The following is a 23,648-nucleotide window of genomic DNA, read 5'->3' as shown; positions in this document are numbered from 1 at the left end:
CAGAAACTAATAAATTCGTCTAGTATATTTTTAAAAGCCTAATGAAGAGGAGAAGGAATGTGGAAGAGGAGTTATTAAAGAGATGTATTTTTGTGTGTAAGGTAATCTCTGATCACAACTTAAATTTTAAATGGGCTGTATTGAAAACCAAAAGGTACAAAACAAATGGATACCAAAGAATAAACAATGGCCTGGATCAGGGTGTCAGAAATGTAGTTTGAACAATATCAGAAGGATTTTAAGGGCAGGACATGATCAGATCTGTTATTTAGATGAAAAAGATCTCTGTTATGTTCTTACACACATTATCTCATGATTATGGCTCCTTTGTAGAGGAGAGGATGGATGGGAGGGGAATAAATTGTAGGTTCAAGTCCCAATGACAAAGATACGAACTTAAGACAATGCTTTTTGCCATGGCTAGGATTATAAATGGAATGCTCTGCTTTCTTGTTTGAATCTGAAAATGCCTCAGAATCTTCAAAATATAGTATTCCAAGAGAACTATCAGTTTTCTAAGTTAGAAGTATAGATGATTCCTATTTGCTCGTTTGCTTTAAAATCCTTAGTAATGTTGGCAGAGTAAAGCCCAGAATGAATTGAGGCTTATAAATATCTTTAAAAAAATAAAATAATGTAAGATAAAATAAAACAAAAAGGAAAAACTTTAAGGATTATCAGATTCTAAGAAGAGGTGCTAATATTTGACCAGTAGAGGGCAAGGAGGGGTGATCTTTGGGCTAAAGTGAGTAGGGTAATTATTGGTAAGAGAAGATTATAATCCAAGCTGGGGGAAAATTAATGAATCTCCTTACCAAGGTAAATTATGGTCTGGGTTATTTTAAAAACTTGAAGATGAGCTCAGTGAGACATTGTTGGTCTGAGTAATTTTGAAAATAGAGAGATACCAAAGACTGGAAGCAGACAACATATGTAGTTCAAGTTTCCAAATTTTGTGATTCCACAAACTACATATGAGCCACATAACTTTAATTTTTCTCTTCTGTTAAATCCCAGAATCCAATGGTATTATTAGGATGATGGATTAGGGTAGGGGTGTCGAACTCAATCAGAGAAGGGGCCAAAATCTAAAATCCAGCCTAAATCACGGGCCGAATGGTTTACTGAACAGTCATAAACTGTCATTGTGATGGAAACGCAGCGGAGTGCAGTGAAGACAGCGCAGTGCGGGCCACATTTCAAGGCCTGGCGGGACGGATTTGGCCCGCGGGCCTTGTGTTTGACTGATCTGAGTAAGATATTTCATTGTAAACTGAGAAGTTTGTGGCCTGGGCTGTGAATATAGAGAGGGAGGGGTATTTGGGATTAATTAAATGATATCTTGGAGTATAGATAATGGATTTGTGTCTTTCTAAGCCTAATGGAATGCTTTATTGGTTTGATGAAAGGCTTTGTCCTTCTCTGTTTTGTTTTGTGGTTTTTTTCCCTCCACATAAACGTATACTACTTTTCTGATCAGTTTCATTGATGAAATTCTTAAACTAATATTTCATTTGGGTTAACATCAAAGAGAGATATTTACAAAGATCACTGTTAAAAGTTTCTGGAGACATGACAACAATATGTGAACAATGTACTCACTTGTTAAGAGTATGGTTGGCATGCATGAATTTAATTCCCAGCTCTGAAACTATTTTTGCAACTTTAGTTTTTACCTATTGTCTCAAAATCTAGTTCTTTATCTACTCAGTGAGGATGATAATAATACACATTTTACAAGATGGCTGAGAGAATTAAATGTGATAATACATTTAAAGTTCTTAGTAAATGTTTTGTATATTGTAAGCACTCAATAAATACCAGCTGCTTTCATAAATAGGCTCCCATAAAAGAAGAGGTAGAGAGTAAGGAGGACAAGGGAAGTGCCTATCTTATTCATCTCCACTGACTTCTCTTTCCTCCAGCTCCTCACTTTATATATCATTCAGTTTTCAGTGACACTTATAAATTGTAATAGCATATACAGCAAATAGCAATAGCATCTATTACTGTTGTGGTTCATCAACTATTAGTCTACAAAAGAAAAGAGAAGGTGAGTAGTAACTCTAGAAAATTGGAAATATTTGGCCTATATAATAGCCTAGGAGATGAGATGATCCCTTTATTCAGAAATAGAGTTAGAAGTTCAAATTTCAGTCAGTAAATGGAAGTTCTAGAATGACAGCATTTTCTAATGATTATAGGTGAGCTGATTTGGAACGGACTACCTCAGAAAGTAGGAAATTCCCTATTATTAGACAGAGGACTGATACTCTATTACAGAGAGAATTCAAGCACTAGGTATGGATTAGATTTAACACTGAGCACCTTTCAGTATAGTAACTATCTTTATAATGATAGAATCCTGGGTATTTAGCACCTCAGTTTATCTGTATCTGTAGAAAGCAGAATATCGGTTCTAAATAATCTCTAAATCCAGGTTACAATTTTGTTCCCTTTTTTATTTATGAAATCTTCTTACTTTAAGGTACAACTGTAACCGCTATAATGAGGATGATGCAAAGGCAGCAAGAGATGCACAGGAGGTAAGTATACTTATTTTGGGGTAACAGTTGACTAGAATGAGCATTGTATGTTTATTAAGGAATAAATTAGCAGGAGTTTTCAATTTTAAAAGATTCATGGGAATATATCCCAGTAAATACTGGGTATCTATGTGCATTTATAAAGGGAAACTTATCCAAAATGCATATCAGGAGCATTTCTATTTATTTGTGTCTGCTTTCTTTTTATCTAAACATTCCAGGTTTCAGACGAGATCGGGCGCGTTCAGGGTGGTATGGCTGTAGACTAAACATTCCAGGTTTCAGTAGTCATGGTGTCAAGATTTTCCCTCCCCAACAAGGAGACTAGAGAACAGTAATTGTTCAATAGTCTGTTGCTATTTATATGCAGTCTCACTTATTTTTTATTATTATTTTTTTAACCTCGTTCATTAAGAAGCTCTTTTGGAATGGACTGCCTCGGGAGATGGGGAATTACCTATCACAGGATGGGGGACACGACCACTATTATAGAAGGGATTGAAACAATTTGGGTGTAGATCTAGATCCAATAATTTCTGAGTTCCTTTCAGCCTAAGATTCTATCATAATTACAGACTCCTGGCATTACTTACATGCCATCCTTCCCATATTGGAATTCCCTAGTTGTCCCCAAAATATTTCCAAATGGTTTTCCTTGCAAGGATATAATTCAGAACATGACCTGTTGCTTATTTCACTTTTTTTAAAAAACAAAACAAAACATTTTTTTATTGATTTCAGAGAGGAAGGGAGAGATAGAAACTTCAATGATGAGAGAGAATCATTGATTGGCTGCCTCTTGCATGCCCCCTTTTGGGAATCAGGCCCAAAACTTGGGCTTGGGCTCTGACCTGAACCCTGACCTCCTGGTTCATAAATCAAAGCTCAGCCACTTAGCCACACAGGCCAGGCTCTTGTTTTACTTCTTAAATATTCTTTTAAATTTTATGTACAATAAAAAAAAAAAATACCATAAATACAGCAGAGAGGGAGAGAGGGAGAGAGAGAGAGAGAGAGGGAGAGAGAGAGAGAGGGAGAGAGAGAGAGAGAGGGAGAGAGAGAAACGTAATCTGTCCTATTGTTAGAAGTGAAACTTCTATGTCTTTTTGTTTTTTGAGACTGGAAATTTTTTTTTGTATTTATAAATGGTAAGTAGTGGTTCATAGACTTTGACAATATTTGTGGTCCTTTTAAAGGGGAAAATACCTGCAAATTCCAATATTGATTTAGTTTATATTCATTGTAATTTTACTTAAATATGTTTAAACATAAAACCATCTGTAGCCCTGGCCAGTTTGGCTCAGTGGATAGAATGTTGGCTGCAGACTCAAGGGTCCCAGGTTTGATTCCAGTCAAAGGCATGTACCTTGGTTGCATGTACATCCCCTGTAGGAAGTGTGCAGGAGGCAGCTAATTAATGTTTCTCTCTTATCGACGTTTTTGCTTCTCTATCCCTCTCCCTTGCTCTCTGTAAAAAAATCAATAGAATATACTTTAAAAAAAAAAAATCTGTAAACTCTTATGCTTTTATACAACTAAACGAAGAGAACTCCAAAACCAGTGAAATTCAAGTTAAAATTAATTTGAAAGATGTTTGCTAAAATTAAATTACCATTGATAGCTTTAGATGGTGTGGCTCAGTTGATTGGGCGTTGTCCAGTGTATCAAAAGGTTGTCAGTTTGATTCCCAGTCACAGCACATGCCTGGGTTGCTGGCTCAATCACCAAGTAGTAGACATGTAGGAGGCAACTGATCAATATTTTCCCCTCCCATTGATGTTTTTCTCTCTCCCTTCTTCTCTCTAAAAATGGGGGGGGGGGTATTGTTGATGGATTGATTTGATATACGTGGCTGATTTTGAATAGTTTATTACATTTGAATAAGTGTATTGTGAATCAATAAATGAGAAATTAAGAACAAAGAGCTCATAACTTAAGCCAATTATTATCCTCAAATTCCACAATATGGTAATACAGGAAGACTATAGAGAAAATGGGATTTTTGTGTGTGTGTGATAAAAACTTAAAGTATCTTAGGAACACAGGCTTAATTTTATTTACAAAAATAGCAGCTGGATGTGTCTTACTACTGGTCTAAGCATTCAGATTTCTTGTTTATTTTCCAAAGTATTTTCATGTCGATTGGTTTTCTCAATCTAGATTCTGTTGTTTGATTTAACAGTTGGTTTTACTGCCTGGTCAACTTGGCTCAGTGATTGAACATCGACCTATAAACCAGGAGGTTATGATTCAGTTTCTTGTCATGTCATATACTCAGGTTGCGGGCTCAATCCCCATTGTAGGGTGTGCAGGAGGCAGCCAATCAATGATTCTCATCATTGATGTTCCTATCTCCCTCTCTCTTCCTCTATGAAAGCAACAAAAATATGTATATCTATTTTTAAGTTGGTAAAATATATCTATTTTATTTGCAGTGATGGTATGGATTTTCTTTTTTCTTTTTTTTTTTTTTTTTAATCTTTATTGTTCAAATTATTACAAAGGTTCCTCATTTCTTCCCCCCTCCACCAGGTTCCCACCCCACCCTCCGCCCCCTCCCCATCCCCCATTGTCCTCATCCATAGGTGCAGTTTATGTTCAGTCTCTTCCTCCCTTCCTTTCCCCGATAGTAAATCCCTTTTCAGATAGTAAATCTGTTACTTAGCATTTTCTCATATCAATAATACCTCCACATGCCCAATGATACATTTCACACAAAAGACATTTCCAAATAGGTCAACCAACCTCATCCAGGCCCCACACAAGGCACTCACAGATCAACACCCCAGCCCTATACTAACTCAACACATCCAGATCTAAGCCTTCATCACTTGATTCAGCAGACCCTCCAGTTCCCCCAAAAGTTTCCAGCCATGTCTGAGATGCAGCCGTGGGGCAGGGGCAGGCGAGGAGCGAGCTGTTCCGGGCCTGGCTGCTCCGGGCCTGGCCTCTGTTGCTGTGGTTCGTTCCACAACCAGCTGCTCCGGGTCTGGTCACTGCCGTTCCCGACCTAGTTGCTCTGGACCTGGCTGCTGCTGCTCCGGGCCTGGCCGCACCCGACCCGGCTGCTCCGGGCCTGGCTGCTCCCAGCCTGGCAGCCGCTGCTCCGGGCCTGGCCGCTCCCAGCCTGGCAGCTGCTGCTCCGGGCCTGGCGACACCAGATCCGGCTGCTCCGGGCCTGGCCGCTCCCAGCCTGGCAACCACTGTTTGAGGCCTGGCCGCACCAGCCCCAGCTGCTCCGGGCCTGGCCGCTCCCAGCCTGGAAGCTGCTGCTCTGGGCCTGGCCGCACCAGACCCGGCTATTCTGTGCCTGGCCGCTCCCAGCCTGGCAGCCTCTGCTTTGGGCCTGGCCGCACCAGACCCGGCTGCTCCGGGCCTGGCCGCTTCCAGCCTGGCAACCGCTGTTTCAGGCCTGGCCACACCAGATGGCCGCACCAGACCCGGCTGCTCCGGGCCTCGCCGCTCCCATCCTGGCAGCTGCTGCTCCAGGCCTGACCGCACCCAACCCGGCTGCTCTGGGCCCTGCTGCCCCGGGCCCGGCCGCTCCCAGCCTGGATGCTCCGGGCTTGGCTACTGCTGTTCTGGGCCTGGCTGCTCCCAACCCAGCTGCTCTGGGCCCGGCTTCTCCGGGCCCTGCCACTCCGGGTCTGGGTGTTCCTGGACTGGCCACCCTGGGCTTGGCTGCCTCCGCCTCAGGCCTGGCTGCCACTGCCCCAGGTCTGGCTGCTCCAGTGCTGGCTATTGTTGTTCTGGTTCTGGCTGCTGCTGCTCTGGGGCCTGGCCGTTGCTGCTCCGGGCCCGGTTGCCACTTCCTTGTGTCTGGGCACTCTAGGCCTGGCCGCCGTTGTTCCTACATTCTGTCCTTTTTTTTTTTTTTTTTTTTTTTTTAACGCATATATGTTGCAATGTTGGCTGGTGAGTTGAGTTCTGACTTAGTCTTTGATTTTTCAAGTTCTTCCTTGTATTCTTTCTTAAGTAATTTTACTATCTTTTGCTCTCACTTGATTTCTTCACATTGAGAACTTCTTTGGTTTCTTCCTCCTTGTCCTGGGAGCTCAGCAGCTTGGCCTGTGCCACCCCTTTGTTCTCCACGGGCTCCTGCGCGGCTTCAGCCTGTTGCCGGGGTCAGCGCCGCCCAGGAAGCAGCCCAAGGCCTTGGCTCCATTGCCCGTGCTCAGAGGTCGAGGGCTCAGGGGCACCCCCCCCCCCCCGGGGTCCCTGTCGCCCGGCTCCCTGCCGGCGCCTGGCTGGCAGGTGTCCAGCAGGGGCTCCTGTCGCATTCCTCCAGTCTGGAGCTTTTTTTTCTCTTTCCCGCTAGGGGAGTCTAGGATCAGAGTCAACCGACTGTCCTCTGCGCGCAGTGCGCACGACTCTGGGGGCTCTGCTTTTCGCCACTCCCCTGGGATTCTGACTCACAGCCCCATCTCCCCTTGCTCGAGCCTGGGTCCCCAGGGTCTGGTTCAGGACTGGGGTTCAGAGCAGTCAAAACTGGGGCCCAACACAGCCGGGGCTCCCATTTCCTTCCCTCCAGGGCAATCCCGCATCAGAATCAACATTCCTTCCCTTGCAAGCAATGTGCGCGACTCCGGGGGCTTGGCCTTTCGCCGCTCTCCCAGGACTCCACCTCACAGCCCCGTCTCCCTTTACTTGAGCCTGGGTCCCCAGAGATTGGCACAGAACTGGGGTTCAGAGCAGTCCGGACTGAGGCTCGTTGCCGTCGGAGGCCCTGTTCCTTCCGGCTAGGGTAATCCAGCATCAGAGTCAACATTCAGTCCTCTGCACACAATGTGCGCGCGACTCCGGGGGCCCTGCTTTTCACTGCTCACCTGGGATTCCGCCTCACAGCCCCGTCTCCCCCTGCCGGAGCCTGGGTCCCCAGGGTCTGGCTCATAACTGGGGGTCAGCGCTGCTGGTTCGGGGGTTTAGCCCAGGCTGGGGGTTTTATTTCCTTCCTGCTAGGGAACGCCAGGCAGCACCCAGCCCCCTTCTCTCCGGCTGTGACCTCTCCGCGCGTGCGTGCGTGCGAGCGCGCAGCATGTCTCCGTACCTTAGGCTTTTTTCAGCTCCTCTGATTTTCCTTCTGGTTTTCTCTTTCCTTCTTGTTGTAGAATTTTCAGTCAGTCGACTATCTGTGGCTCTGGGCGATGTCCACTCTACATTTTAGTTGTATTCCATTGAAATTGTTGTGTGCTGCTGCGGTTAAGTGTCTACCCGTGCAGCCATCTTGGATTCTCCTCTGGATTTTCTTTCATGTTAAATTTTAGACCTATTTTAATAAACTGTTTAAGAATTGTTGGTCATAATTAAATTAAGTCCTATACATTTTAATATGGCTATTTAGGTTTTCTGTTTCATCTTGGGAATTTCATCTTGGGACAGGCTTGAAAATATTAGTGCTTTAGGGTAGGTCAGTGGTCGGCAAACTCATTTAGTCAACAGAGCCAAATATCAACAGTACAACAATTGAAATTTCTTTTGAGAGCCAAATTTTTTAAACCTCTAATGCCACTTCAAAATAGACTCACCCAGGCCGTGGTATTTTATGGAAGAACCACACTCAAGGGGCCAAAGAGCCGCATGTGGCTCGCGAGCCGCAGTTTGCCAACCACAGGAGTAGGTAAAATGCCAGGAAAATTATTTTTCATTTATTATGTATTTTTACATCTAGTTGCTTTAATTTTTGTATTAAGATACATAATGACAATTTTCAATAATGATTGATGTAATTGACATAATTTTCCAGTGTGTAAGCATTAGTTTTGATACCTACCTGACTCTTGAAGTAGCATGGCTTGTATAGATTTTTTTGAGATGTTTCAATGTTGTATGATATAGATCATGTTAGTAGTGGCTGTGCTATTAATTAGCTTTAAGGCATGAGGAGAGGAAAAGAGAGAAAGGGATGGTAAAAGAAAAATATGTATCTGGTAAGAAACCTTTTCATAGTGGTAGCATGTAATAAACATTTTTATAATCATTTTCTACATATTAGGTATACATAATAAGATTACTTTTTATTTTATTTATTTTAAAACATTTTTATTGATTTTAAAGAAGAAAGGAAAAGGACAGAGAGATAGAAATATCAGTGATGAGAGAGAATCATTGATCGGCTGCCTCCTATATGCACCTCCACCCCCATCACCCCCACCTGCCTCGGGGTGGATGGGATCAAGCCTGCAACACAGGCATGTGCCCTGACTGGGAATCAAACTATGACCTCCTAGTTCATAGGTCAAAACTCAACCACTGAGCCATGCTAAGATTACTTTTAAAAATTCTGGCTCCTCTGGAGATGTATGCTGTAATGGAAGAGGCCTATGTAAATTATTTTTGCAGTGTGATAAATAATATAAAGCAAATCTAGTCCAGATATTATATTGTTTCTTTGGTTAATTTCATCTGATTAAAATTTTTTTAACTGTAACTAAATACCAATTGTTTGTATATATATTTATTATATATTATAGCATATTATGTTTAAGTTATACTCTATATAGTTTGAAAGCAATACTTTGTTAGTATTGTCAACTCTCCAGTGTTCAATTGTGCCATTCATTCCATAATTTTTTAAAATAATTGCTTCAAATCAGAATCCACACAGGTCCACAAAATGGATTTGATTGATATCTCTTGAGTCTCCTCTAATCTTTAAATCCTCCCTCCCTCTCTCCCTCCTTGCCTTTATTTGTAGGGCATTTTTCATATTTTTTATTTTGCTGATTGCAGTTCTCTAGTGTCATTTAATAGGTTCTTCTATCCCTGTATTTCCTGAAAGTGATAGTTAATTCCATATACTTAAATTCAGTCTCAGTTTGGTGAGGAAGGTGGTATGGAAAGGACATAAAACTCTTAGCTGTTTTACAGTATATCGGGAGTTATAAGGTGTCTGTTTGCTTCTCTGTTTTCTAATTTAAAAATCTTTTTGATATTAGAAAGAGAGGGAAAGGGAGAAAGAGAGAAACATCAGTTTGTTGTTCCACTTATTTTTGCATTCACTGGTTGATTCTGACCAAGGATGGAACCCGCAACTTTTGTTGATAGAGATGACACTTGCCAATTGAGCTACCTGGCCAGGGATGCCTCTCTGTTTTCTACTTCAAAATATTGATGCTTCTTGCTTATTTTATATTTTATTGCACAGTGTAAAACAGTGATATTCCATAGAATTTTCTATAATGATGAAAATGCGCTTTGTTACCACTGTCCAATTCAGTAGCCACTGACTACATGTGGCCCTGAATACTAAAAAGCTGTTCGTTTGTTTTTGTTTGTTTTTGTTCCCCCCCCCCCCACCCCCCAGCTGGTTTGGCTCAATGGATAGAGTGTCAGCCTGTGTACTGAAAGGTCCCAGGTTCGATTCAGGCCAAGGGCACATGCTTGGGTTGCGAGCTCTATCCCCAGTAGGGGGCGTGCAAGAGGCAGGCAATCAATGATTCTCTCACATCGTTGATGTTTCTATCTCTCTCTCCCTCTCCCTTCCTCTCTGAAATCAATAAAATATATGCATTTTTAAAAAAGAACCGAATTTTTAATTTTAATAGGCACGTTTCTAGTAGCTGCCATATTAGAAAATACAGCTATGAGACATTCAAAGCAGTATTAAATAAAGCTAGCAGAAAATGTCTGTTTTCCTGATTTTAGCCAAAATCCTATACTTTCATCAGTAAATGTGATTATCAGCTTTTGTTTATATATAATACATTTGTCATAATTATGTAACCTTAATTTTTCTTATGTGTCAGCGGTCTAGGGCAGCCCTGCAGAGATACCTGTTCTATTGTAATCGCTATATGAACCACATGCAGAGTCTACGCTTTGAGCACAAACTGTATGCTCAGGTGAAGCAGAAAATGGAAGAGATGCAACAGCACAACATGTCCTGGATTGAGGTGCAGTTCCTGAAGAAGGCAGTGGATGTCCTCTGCCAGTGTCGTGCCACACTCATGTACACTTATGTCTTCGCTTTCTACCTCAAAAAGAATAACCAGTCCATTATTTTTGAGGTAAGAATAGTTACTGAGTGGGAAAAGGACCCACCTTGTGTCATAGGACTATTTGGTCTTTCATAGATAAAGATATAGAAAGTTTTAAAGGTTCCTATCTGTTCAAAAAGTATAGATTAAAAATGTATTTATTAGGAAAGCACACAAAATTTAAATTTCTTGTCCTAAACTACATGCAAATTGATATGTGTTAGCCACCTAGCTATTAATTGTGCAGACTTGAGTCAGCCCTGAACTTGAATCTTGACTACATTACTTATTAGCTCTGTTGACTTGGAGCAGATTACTTAACCTCTTCTATATTAGTTTAAAAATGGAGTTAATACTTTTCTAAGATGTTATATAAGGTTTAAATAAGACAACCCGCCAAAACCGGTTTGGCTCAGTGGATAGAGCGTCGGTCTGCAGACTGAAAGGTCCTGGGTTTGATTCTGGTCAAGGGCATGTACCTTGGTTGCGGGCACATCTCCAGTAGGGGGTGTGCTGGATATGGCTGATCGATGTTTCTCTCTCATCGATGTTTCTAGCTCTCTATCTTCCTCTCTGTAAAAAATCAATAAAATATATTTAAAAAAAAAAAAAAAAAAAAAACAACCCATGTAGATTATTTATATATCACCTGATATGTCATAGTTCTCAAAGCCTTTTTTCAGACAAAACTAATATGCGGTATTAGAAGTTAATATGGTGGTTATGTAATGACTTAAGGAGGCTTTAAACAGTAAAAGATTTTCAAGAAGATATGTTCATTTAAAACTGATACAAGAAACATTGGTGTTGTTAGATGACTAGACAGTAACACTGACTAGCAGATAGGAATTTAGATGGGTAAATGTATAGAGTGAGAGATAATATTTTAATCTTCCATATAGCATTCTCCTATAAGAAGTAGGTAGGTACAGCCAGACATAAGCGAGAATGGGTTTCTGTTTATTCCAAGTTCCCCTTTTAGTTTTAGCAAATAGCAGTTCTCAAAACTAGAAGATTCCTAGAGACTTTTTAAATTTCAAATTGTCCTTGATATTATTTCAGAGGTAATGGGTAAATCTTTAGTTCTTTTAACATTTAACAAATTGTCTTTGAAAAGATAGAACAAATTGTTAGAGGTAAAAGCAATAAAGAGCTTTGCAGGTGCAGTTAAAATCACATATAAAAATTATGGAATCTGTGTTGAAAGCAGTCAATAGGCAAGGAAGCAGCTAAGATGGTTTATCTTTCAACTTTTATTTATTTATTTATTTATTTATTTATTTATTTATTTATTTTCCTTTAATCTTTTTAAAGTATTACATATGTCCCTCTTTCCCCCCCATTTACCTCTCTCCCCAAGCACATGCCCTCACCCCTGTAGTATCTGTGTCCATTGGTTATGCTTATATACATGCATATAAATCCATTGGTTGATCTCTTTATCACCACCACCACCCACCCTCTCCTGCTTTCCCTCTGAGATTTGATGGTCTGTTCGATGCTTCTCTGTCTCTGGATCTATTTTTGTTCATCAGTTTATGTTGTTCATTATATTCCACAAATGAGTGAGGTCATTGGATATTTATCTTTCTCCAACTGGTTTATTCCGCTTAGCATAGTGCTCTCCAGGTCCATCCATGCTGTTGCGAATGGTAAGAGTTCTTTCTTTTTTACAGAAGTGTATTACTCCATTGTGTAGATGTACCACAGTTTTTTAATCCACTCCTCTGGTGACGAGCACTTAGGCTGTTTTCAAATTTTAGCTATTGTAAATTGTGGTGCTGTGAACATAGGGGTACATATATCCTTTCTGATTGGAGGTTCTGATTTTCAATTTTATTTTGAAGCCAAAATTTACTATATGTTTTTCCTCCTCTTGCAGAATAACCAAGCAGATCTAGAGAATGCCACAGAGGTGCTTTCAGGCTACCTTGAACGAGATATTTCCCAAGATTCTCTACAGGATATAAAGCAGAAAGTACAAGATAAGTACAGGTGAGATTTTTTAAAAATAGTTTTTAAGCAAAAGATTCTGCTATTAGTAGTCTGGTATGCCTTAATGGTGAAGATAGATGATAGTGAAACTAGGGTTTAGTTTCCAATATAACTGAGCTGCTGTTATATTTCTCATAGATTACATCTGTTCTTTGGGCAACAAACTGCAAATAGTGCTAGTTAAATGTAGCAGAGGAAATCAGTCATGTACACTACCAGCAGATTTGTCTTCTTCCTTTGAACTTTATTGCTGCCCTGCAAGGAAAAGTGTAAAAAGAGCAAGTGGTCATTAGGATGAGCGGTGAGGTTAGGATGCTGGTCATATCCTGGGGATCCTGAGGATCATGGCTGTTGACAAGTGAACTACCCAGGCTTTCTTTAGAGTTTTTATTAGATTTTTTTCCCCCCTAAGGAGAGATTTACTTTGTCCCAAGGATATATAATATTTAATGATATGCTACTCTTAAGCTATAAATATAGAATGTTTGCTTTCTCTACATGGAGGTTACCCTCCCCCCCAAAAGAACAAATAAACAAAAACACACCAATAGCAGTATCTTTTTTTAAATTATTGATTTCAGAGAGGAAGGGAGAGGGAGATAGAGATAGAAACATCATTGATGAGAGAGAATCATTGATCAGCCTCCTGCACACCCCACACTGGGGATCGAGCCTGCAACCCAGACATGTGCCCTTGACTGGAATCGAACCTGGAGCCCTCTATGCTCTATCCACTGATCCAAATCAGCTAGGGCTAGCAGTGTCTTTTGAATAGTAGTAGAAACATTTAGGAATTTAAAGATTTAGTCCTAAGTAACATTTTTAGCCTGCTGCATTGCAGTTTCACAGTTAACAAAGATTTTATAGATCTGGAAAAAAATAACCCATGAAATTACTTTTGCCTGAAACTTACTTTAGGTAGAATGATAGGATTAAATCAGATGATTTCTGATGTCCTTAGGAATTTTTTTTAACATATTGCTTTAAAATTCCCCAAAATGGGAATCACGGCTCTTAAAAATTATCTTTTTATTTTTTTATTATTAGAAATAGTTTATTGTATTTTTACATTTAGACCTGAAAATATGCTACTATTAGGTCTAGTAATAATTAATGTCGTTTTCTAATACTTTTTTAAATCGAATTTATTTAAACAATACAACAAAATTTAATCAACAATATAGTTGCCGTTGTTTTCTATTACTTGTGCCCAACGCTCAGGAAGCATTTTAATCCCTCTGTTGTCAAATTCTTGTGATTTTGATGCAAAAAATTCGGTCAATGCATTTTTGAGGCATTCTTCATTATTAAATTTTTTTCCAAGAAGAAAGTTTTGCAAAGAACGAAACAAATGGTAATCGGAAGGGGCAATATCAGGAGAATATGCAGGTTGAGGGAGAATTTCCCATTCCAACTGGCGCAGTTTTTCAGCAGTGATTCTTGCAGCATGCGGTCGTGCGTTATCGTGGTGAAGAATTACGCCCTTCCGATTAATCAGCGCGGGTTCTTTTTCTCTTAAAGCTTGGGCTAACCTTTCCAATTGGGCACTATACACTGCACTTGTAATGGTTTGGTTAGATGGTAAAAGTTCATAATGAAGAATTCCTTTAAAATTCCACCAAACACACAACATCACTTTTTTCGCATGCAAGTCAGGTTTTGGCTTGGGCTGCGGAGCCTCATTTTTGTCCAACCATTGAGGCCGCCTTTTCAAATTAACATACAGCACCCATTCTTCATCTCCAGTAACAATTTGCTCTAAAAACGGCAAACGGTTTTGACGAGAGAAGAGCGAACTGCAAATTGTGACTCTTTGATTACGGTTGTTGTCGGTCAACTCATGAGGAACCCATTTTCCAAACTTTTGGACTTTGCCAAGTGCACGCAATTGATTGGAAATTGTTTTTTGTGAACAATTTAAAGTTGTCGCAAGCTCTTGTTGGGTAATTTGAGGATTTTGCACCAAAAGAGCTTGAAGAGCTTCTTGATCAAAATTGGACACACGGCCTCGACCACTCTTGTCATCTAACGAAAAATTTCCCTCTCGAAATTTCTCAAACCAACGCTGGCATTTTCTGGCGCTAACTGCATCTTGACCAAGAGCACTACAGATGTTTTTTGCAGCCTCATTTGCTTTTCTTCCTAATTGGAACTTGTAAAGCATGCAGTGCCGAATATGCTCTTCATCCGCCATCTTCTTAGCCCTAGTTTTGCAACAAAAAACAAACCTAACACAAACTTTTTCAAGCAAAACTTGTTAATTGCACTTCACATGTTCTGTAGATACCACGTGTTTGAAGGTTATGTCAATACAAGTCAATGCCAAGCAAGATTTTAAACGAATGTTTAAAAACGACATTAATTATTACTAGATAAAAACAGGTGCTTAGTTCTTGATAATATGTAGCGGGGGTGGCCTAAAGAATAAGTAAATGCTTTTTGTTGTTGTTTAATTATTGGAGGCTGACAACATTTTCTTTTCCTTTGATTATAGATACTGTGAGAGTCGGCGAAGGGTTTTGTTACAGCATGTGCATGAAGGCTATGAAAAAGATCTGTGGGAGTACATTGAGGACTGAGAATGGCCCTGCATAAAATGAACTCTGAAAACTTTACCATCTAGAGTGTTCATGCAATTTAAACAAACAAAACAAACACAAACTAGGAGGCACTAAGCCCATTCTGACACTGCTGGTCTGTAGTACCAGAATTCTGTTTTGTTAACGGAAAATTTAAGTAAATTATATTGTAATAAAAAAAAAAGGTAGATAAACCATTGTACAACAGTATTGTAGGCCGCCAACAAAAGTGTGACAACCTCACTGAAAGCCCTCGAACTTTAATGTGTAGCTTCATTCTCAAAGCTGACTCCTTTTTCTTTCATTTTTTCCTGAGTGATATTAGTTAAAATTTGACACTGCTTTTCATGCCCAGCCCGGTCTTTTTGTTGTACTTTGGTAAAGAACCTCTTCCCTTTCATCCCCTACACATACAAATACACTCACACTCAGAGACTGATGCTCTTTCTCTCATACCCCAAAGTAATGAGTTAGATCCTTGTAAAGAAAATTCTTAGGGTGGGAAGGGGTTAGGCAACAGGAGGAATAAATAACAAAAACAAAGAAAAAAAAAATTTGTATACGACTTTTAAAACAAAAGGACAACACAGTATTTTTCAAATTTGTATATAGTGCATATGCATGGACAAAGCAAGTGTGGCACGTGTTTGCATAATGTTTAATTACCAAAAAAATATTTATTCTTTAAAAATCTTCAAGATTATGTCTATTTGCTGTGCTTTTTCTTTTTAATTTTTTTTTTAATTTTTTCTCAGTTTTCTTATCTTTCCAAAATTGGATGTTGAGATAAAATATCTGTTGGTTTGGCACCTCTTCAATTTTTTCCTTTCCGGAGATTATTTTGCCCTTTCTGGTTTTGATATGTCTGTTGCTGGCCATGGGCATGCCTTGAATTCCAAGTGCTTGATCAGGGCCAAGGAGGTCAATTTCTGACAATGCTGTGGCTTGATAAGGGCTACAACAGGAAGCTTAGTTGCTACAGTTCAAGGAAGACCCATTTCCCAGCCTCCTTCCCCTTCGTGGCCTCATACATTTACTTAAGCGTTCATCTGCCCATGTTATGCACATCAGTGAAGGCTTCCTAGGTTCCCTATTCATGCAAAGGAAACATTTCATTTTTTCCCCCTTTAATTGCTGCTTTTTAGCCTCTTAAGATTTTAGTTATGGCTCCTCTCTCACACTTTCTTTACAATAGTATGTCAAATAGAATGTTTTTGCTATAAATATAAATAAATAGGCATTCACTTAGTTTCAGATTGTGAATTTAAAATGGCAGATACTAAAATGGCTTGTGTGTATTGCTGTGGGTTCAGTTTGAAGGCAAACGCCCCTAGAACATGATATTCCCGTCTAGTGCATTTAAACAGAAATTACCGACTGCTTCTTTTCTGTAGCCAACAGATAGGAAAATTAATGCATTTTAGCTGTGATGTCCATTTTTATGAAATTTTTACTAAGAGCTATGTTAAAAGTAAAGGATGGTTTTATTAATTATATACCTGTTTAGGCCATTCTGGCTGTGGTATTTTCAACAAGTCGGCATCCCTAGCTAAATCTGTCAGTTTTATACAGGAGTGCAGAGTGAACCAGTTTGGATCGAGGACCTCTTTGTCTTCCTTTAAATGTCTTGTGCCTAGGGAGTGTTTGCCAATGGTGAGGCAATTTTGTCGGCTCTTACATTGTATATCTTATTACTCCATTGGGAAGTAGGTTCACTTTCCTCTGACCTTTTGCCTAAGTTAGGCTTTGCTGAATCAACCCACTTTTCCTTTTAGAAAAGGTTACTTGAGATGTATTTGCAACTGTTCTTATCCCATCAAAAATTAGTAAATGTTTGCTGAGTACATTATGCTGCTTCCTTAAACCACTTATCACTTTAGAATCAACTTTACTTGTACATTTAATCCTCTCTCCCTTGCCAACTCAGGTGCAATTCTGAACTCAGTGTCTGTTTCTTCAATGTCCTTTCTCCCCCATCACTTATTTAATTTTATTTTAAATGACTGCATCAATCTTAAAAGGCATTTATCAAACTAAGGGGGAAAAAATTTTTTAAGCAAGCTTAAGTTCCTTTCCCTGGTAACTGAAAAGCAGCCAGAGTTGCTATCTAGATATATGTGGCTTCCTTAATCAAAATGTTTTGTGAATATGTGGTGGTTGTGTTTTTGTTTTTTTTTAAATCTTAACCAGGTAACTACAGTATCTAGGTTTCAGTGTCATTACATGCTTCCCCTTACAAGTACCTACAAACTGTGTGTACACTTCATAATTTCAGCTCCTACCCGTGGAGGAACAGTGCTTTTTAGAGATGCTTTCTAGTTTCAGTGTTGGCATATGATCTGAGAGAATTGCAGTTATGGATCAAGGTGAACTGGCCTTTTCTACTTCCAATCTTTTAACAACTATCTCCATATTTGACAGTATTCCCTGAGTTAATTGCTTTTATTGTTAGTAGCTTCTTTTACCCCAGCTGGGATATAGGCAAGCCATATTGTATGACAGCTTCCCCATTTCTCTTATCTGAGTCTTTCTATCAAGAGGGCTCTATTCATGGTAAGCACCAGGGTCTCACTGTCTTATTGAGGGCAGTTACATTGTCTCTTGAAAAGTGCATGCTTCATTTGAACAATTTATTGAGCAGTAGATGTACTTGAAATGATTTATAACAAAATATTGATCCAAAGCTCAGGACACAAACCACAGTGGTAAAACTGAGTAGCATATGATATCATCAAACTAAATTATGTGTAATTTGCTGCAACCCAGATTGTATGTGTTTAAAAACATATATTAAATACATGTGTATACATAAACACATATAACAGATCCAAGACTGACTGACTTGCTTTGAAATGGTTGAATCTGCAGTGTAAAATGTGATTCAGCCATAGAAACTGAAATTTAGTACCAGAGAGAAAAGAACTCTATGTAACCAAGTTTTTTAGTGGTAAATCCTGGTTATAGAGCACTTGGAAAATGGGAGGGGTGGGTTGGTGAGACAATCAGATCACTAAATGGATTAAATGCTCCTAACCCTTTAATTTTGTGCATAGGCATCCTGTGCTGTAGAAATAACTGTTCATTGTAACTGGACTGTTCAGGTTACCCAGAGGGAAAGAACATTCCTAATTCTAATAAAATAAAACTTTTATTTTGTTATTCCATTAGTTACTTATGTTTATTTTTATAGTTAAAAAAAGATATACTGGTGGTCTAACACCTGTATTATGAGCTTTATTCACTGTTCCTACTTAATATAATGTTAAGATTTGGTTTAGTTTCTTTGCAAGGAACTGTGAATGAGACCATCCCCAACAATTACTTGGTTAATGAAGCCTTCAGAGCATTTTCTGAAAGCTTTTCAATTTCTGTGTCTTGAACATTGAATTTAGATTGCTATTTGTGTTGTAACAGTGATACATAGGAGATGCTTAGTATATCTTTGTCAGTTTTTTAAAGATAAAATATTTTAAAAGTCATTCTCAACCTCAAAACTCGTTATTCCATTGAGCTCACTCTTCAAAGCTGATATTTCCACAGGGATAGAGAGAGTTGTCTTAAAGAAGGTCCTGGGTTGGAGATCTTTGTCATTGATATTCTAGCCAAATCCAGATTTTAGGACAATTCAATTTGGTCTTATTTGGATCTTTAATAAGAGCTTATCATTTTATCTTCAGAGCATTTTAATTTATGTAAAGCAACTGGGGTAGGAATTGCTCTGTTACAAGAAGAAAATAAGGCTCATTAAGAAAGTACCTTGTTCAAGATTTCACAATTTCTTCTATCTGGGATTCGATCAATATTGTATTACCTTTTTGCATCATTTTCTTAATCTGGTCTCAGAATCACCTAACTAGCAATCAGTACTAGGAAAGAAGTTATTTGGTCTTGGTTCTAGTGGTGTGCTATTAAATCACATCAAAGAGACTCTCTCTCTCTCTCGCTCTCTCGCTCTCTCGCTCTCGTGTGTGTGTAAATATATGTATAAATGTCTTGGTTCTATTGGTGTGTTATTAAACCACATCAACTTTGTGTGTGTGTGTAAACATATGTATGTATGTTGCTGCTGCTGTTAGAGCAATGCTATCTATTATCTCTGAACTTTTAATTTGTTGCAGTTTGCAACTAATGTGGCTCTGTTTTGCCCAAAGAAACGAGGCATGCATAGATAAAATATTGATAGTTCTTCCCATCTTGCTGATTGGGACAGTCCTCATGAGAAGATTGTCACATGAGGTAGTTGAGTAAGTGGTTCAGCATCATTTGATTTGATAATGGTCAAACAATTTGTAGTTGTTGGTCTAGTTATTCAAATGAATTTACAATATAAAGAATTTTGAATAGTCATCGGGAGCTTTTTACAGAATTTTTTTTGTAACTGGTAAAACAGAACAACCGTTAGCCATTTGTTCTCAGCATTCTGTGGAGCTTTAAGATTATAAGTAGTGAGCATTTGGGGGAAATCTTGGCTACTTTAGAAACAGGAAAAAGTGGGCCCTCCGATTTCAGGTTTTTGTTTTCAGGTTTTTTTGTTATATTTCTTGTTATATTTTCAGGTTTTTTTGTTATATTTCTGGTTTTATAGAATTTTCTTCTCGTAATTATTCAAGATGAAATAGCTAATGTGGAAGAGCTCAACTGGAACTAATTAAATTGTGCCTACTGTAAGAGTAAACAGTAAGATAACTTACCATTTTTGTCAAATTAAATCCAGTTTTCAAGACAACTGTTAATCTTTTTTTAATCATTTAGGGTGGGGAAAAATAATAGATTCTTTTGAAAGGCAGTTTTCAAGTTATTAAACCATAGATAGGCATTTTAGGCCATTTCAGGGTTGGGGCCAATTATTATATAAATCAACCACACATTTATATGTAGCAGCTACAGTACCAAAAACAACATTATTGCCACATGAATTCAGGAGTCTCAAACTCAAATGTTGACAAGAGCCAGCTAAATATTTTAGTAGATTATCCTCAGCCAAATGGGCTCTGATTAGGAGCCTGTGAAAGACACTTTTTGTTAATTCTCTCAATTTTGAAATGTTGGTAGCTAATTTACAATATTCTTAAATGTGTGTTAAAAAAAACTGCACTTGGGCCATATCATTTTTCAACTTGTGTTAGTCTTAGCTTGCAACTTATGTCACTGTCCATCTGACGCACATTGGAATCACAGAAGATTCAAGAGAACAAAATAACTAATACCTGATTCCCCACCACCACCACCACCAATTTCCATAGAGATTATGACTAAAATGGCTTTGGATTATGTCCTGAGCATTAATTTTTTAAAGCCCTATCCTCATTCCTGTCCATGATGATTGTACAATGCAGTTTAAGACTTGCAGACACCGTTCATTGAGGCCGCTGATGAAGACACTTCTGTAGTTTCCAAGAATATAGGTTGTGCACTCTAGAACATAAAGTGACAATAAGACTTGTGGCAAATTCACAAGCTCAGGAAAGGGCCACACTGTAGGCCCTAAGTGGGGTTTGTGGAATGGTGCTTCCTATGGATCTAGTGTGAAATGCCCAATTTGTCAGTTTTCTGATAAGTGTTTCACCTTGGAGAAAATTAAATTCACAAACCAGAACTAAAACCAGCCAGGCAGAATAAGATGTTCACATCAAGTGGCAATATATTCTCTGCCCAAGGGAGAGAAATCTACCTAGGGAAGTAAATTAGTATATCCTGAACCAAATCAGTTGAATGCTTATGAGCAAAGCTAACTTTTTTGTGTCGAGTCAGTGGACAATTTCATTTAATAACAAAATCAGCACAATAAGCCACAGGTTTCTCACTGTTACTTTCTTTTGATGATCTCTGTGAAGACAGGATTTTTTTGTTTTTATTCCCAGTGTGGTAGAGTGGAAAGATAGCAGTATTTCAGCCATATTTTTCCTTTTGAAAATGGGGTAGTAATAGCTATAATTTGTTGAGTGCTTCTTATTACATGCCTTACATATATATTATCTCTATCTTCTAAGCAGCCCTATGACGAAGTTGGCATTGTTCTCCTATTTTATAAATGAGAAACAGGTTCACATGCTATTCACTCCCTCAAAAATTATATATGACAGGGTTATGCTTGTCTGATTTCGTATCTTCATTCTATCATGCTATATTATCTGTTTTACATGAATATTGTGAAGATCAAGGAAAACAGGAAATCAAAGCCTAGTTATAAATAATAAGCATATTGATACAAACTTGGCAAAAATGATACAGATCTGTCTCATAGACTCTCAAAGGCAGGATGACATTGGATCCAGGGACTAGAACGTTTTGTGGTTTTTTTGTTTGTTTTTTGCCTGTTTTTAAAATTTTTATTAACAGACTAGAGGCCTGGTGCTCTCCAATCTGGGATTCCTCTCACAATCCAGGACTGCTGGGTCCCAACTGTTCGCCTGGCTGCCTTCCTGATTGCCCCTAACCTGCCAGCCTGATTACCCCCTAATCACTACCCTGCTAGCCTGTTTAAGTGCTCCCCTGCCAGCCTGTTTGCCCCCAACTTCCCTCTGCCGGCCTGGTCACCCCTAACTGCCCTCCTCCACAGGGTTTATCACCCACAACTGCCCTCCCCTGCTGGCCATCTTGTGTCCACATGGGGGCAGCCATCTTGTGTGTTGGAGTGATGGTCAATCTGCATATCACTTTTTTAAGCTAGGATAGAGGCCTGGTGCATGAGTGGGGGCCCGCTGGTTTGTTCTGAAGGGTGTCCCAGATCAAGGTGGGGCTCCCTTGTGGTGTAGGGCAGCCTTGGCAAGGGGCCTGTGATTGTTTACAGGCCGGCCACACCCCCAGTGACCCAAGCAGAGGTCCTGGCATCTGGAATTTATTTACCTTCTACAATTGAAACTTTGTAGCCTGGAGCAGAGCCAAGCCTTCTGCTTGCTCCTTGGCTGTTGCCATTTCTGTTTGGATTTGTTTACCTTCTATAATTGAAACTTTGTAGCCTTGAGTGGAATCTTAGGCCGGCAAGGGCAGGCGGAAAGTTTGGCTTCTTCCATTGCCAAAGAAACCCAAGTCTCCCTCCTGCTCTCTGTGGCTGCAGTCATCTTGGTTGGGGTTAATTTGCATACTCGTTCTGATTGGCTGGTGGGCGTGGCTTGTATGTATAGTGGATGTGTGGTCAATTTGCATATTGCTCTTTTATTAGATAAGATACCTCCCTTTCCCCCCCTTGATCCCCTCCATCTCACCCCACCCCAGGCCATCACTATGCATACATGCTTAGAGAGCCATTTTGAACTTCTGAATTGACATTGTCATCAATACATCCACATCATTCTAACAGCTTTGCTTTCCCTGTAGCTACCCCATAACTCCAGGTGTTTCATGTTAACAGTTCCAGACACATGTAGACAGAACCAAGAGAGCCTTGGGACCAGCACATTGGTAGAAATGTGGCCCTTTCGAGCTAAACCATGTGGTTTGGGCGGTAGATCTGAGAGGTTATGGTTTGCTGGCTGCACATCACAAAAGGTGCCTTTTTAAAGTGTCTTTGTTGATTTTAGGAGGGAAGGGAGAGTGGGAGAGAGAAACATTAATGGTGAGAGATACTGGGGATTGAGCCCACAACCTGGCCATGTGCCCTGATCAGGAATGAAATCTTGGTTCATAGGTCGACATGCAACCACTGTGTACAGGCCAGGCGACAAAAGGTGTCTGACAAAAGCAAAATGCCATGAAATGAAATAAATATAAGAAATACTATATAGTAGATAATTATTAACTTATTCTTACTAAATGCTTCATGTACATTTTAAAAACTCACAATCCTATGAGATAAATACCATCTCCATTTTATAAATAAAATAAAGCTCAGAGAAGGTAATTTCCCTGAGGTCATCATTTTGTGTCAGAATGAAGATTCAAACCTAGGTTCTTTCAGTCAGTTCCCACACTGACAAGCACTATTTTTTTTAAATATACTTTATTGATTTTTTACAGAGAGGAAGGGAGAGGGATAGAGAGCTAGAAACATCGATAAGAGAGAAACATCGACCAGCTGCCTCCTGCACACCCCCCACCGGCGATGTACCCGCACCCAATGTGCATGCCCTTGACCAGAATTGAATCCAGGACCCTTCAGTCCGCAGGCTGACACTCTATCCACTGAGCCACACCGGTTTCGGCTACAGGCACTATTCTAAACACTAGAGGTACAGCAGTGAATAAAAAGCCTGTTAGTTTGTCTGAAGCTTTTAACCTTGTTTTGTACACCAAGACTTGGTTTGCCCAAGGTCACCAGCCAGTTAATGGCAGAACTGGAACCATATTTGGACCACTATGCTGTATGTATGCTTTTCATGACATTTTAGCTGCTGATTCTCAAGCAGCCTTTCCAACAGCATCTGCTAAAATTATATAGATTGGTTAGGGGGAACTTACAGCCTTGGGTTGCCTTGGTGACTGACCAATTTTTATTTTTGGTTCTGTTCAAAACATTAACCTCAGATACTGTACCTGCCTTTTTCTTCACAATTGAGAGCCACCTTGGCATTTTAATGATAGTTAAGAAGCAAGCCCATGTTTCCAAACCATCT

General features: G+C 39.6%; 1 protein-coding gene across 6 annotated transcripts in view; it reads left to right on the top strand.

The window, feature by feature from the left end:
* The window catches only part of ARIH1 (ariadne RBR E3 ubiquitin protein ligase 1), a 142,485-nt gene extending 124,230 nt beyond the window's left edge, over positions 1-18,255 (top strand). For 5 of the 6 annotated variants that reach the window (XM_045587221.1, XM_036456759.2, XM_036456750.2 and 2 more), the window contains 4 exons: positions 2,489-2,546; positions 10,292-10,552; positions 12,405-12,517; positions 15,012-18,255. In XM_045587221.1, coding sequence (XP_045443177.1) covers positions 2,489-2,546; positions 10,292-10,552; positions 12,405-12,517; positions 15,012-15,096 — 517 coding nt within the window. In that variant the 3' untranslated portion in view covers positions 15,097-18,255. The remainder of the gene's footprint in view (positions 1-2,488; positions 2,547-10,291; positions 10,553-12,404; positions 12,518-15,011) is intronic. The other variant, XM_045587212.1, reaches the window with a different exon arrangement.
* Positions 18,256-23,648: the final 5,393 nt, after the last annotated feature.

This window comes from Pipistrellus kuhlii, unplaced genomic scaffold (genome assembly GCF_014108245.1).
Source record: "Pipistrellus kuhlii isolate mPipKuh1 unplaced genomic scaffold, mPipKuh1.p scaffold_m20_p_1, whole genome shotgun sequence".
Lineage (NCBI taxonomy): Eukaryota > Metazoa > Chordata > Mammalia > Chiroptera > Vespertilionidae > Pipistrellus > Pipistrellus kuhlii.
The sequence above is the reverse complement of the archived record's forward strand: the minus strand, read 5'-3'. Positions and strand labels throughout refer to the sequence as shown.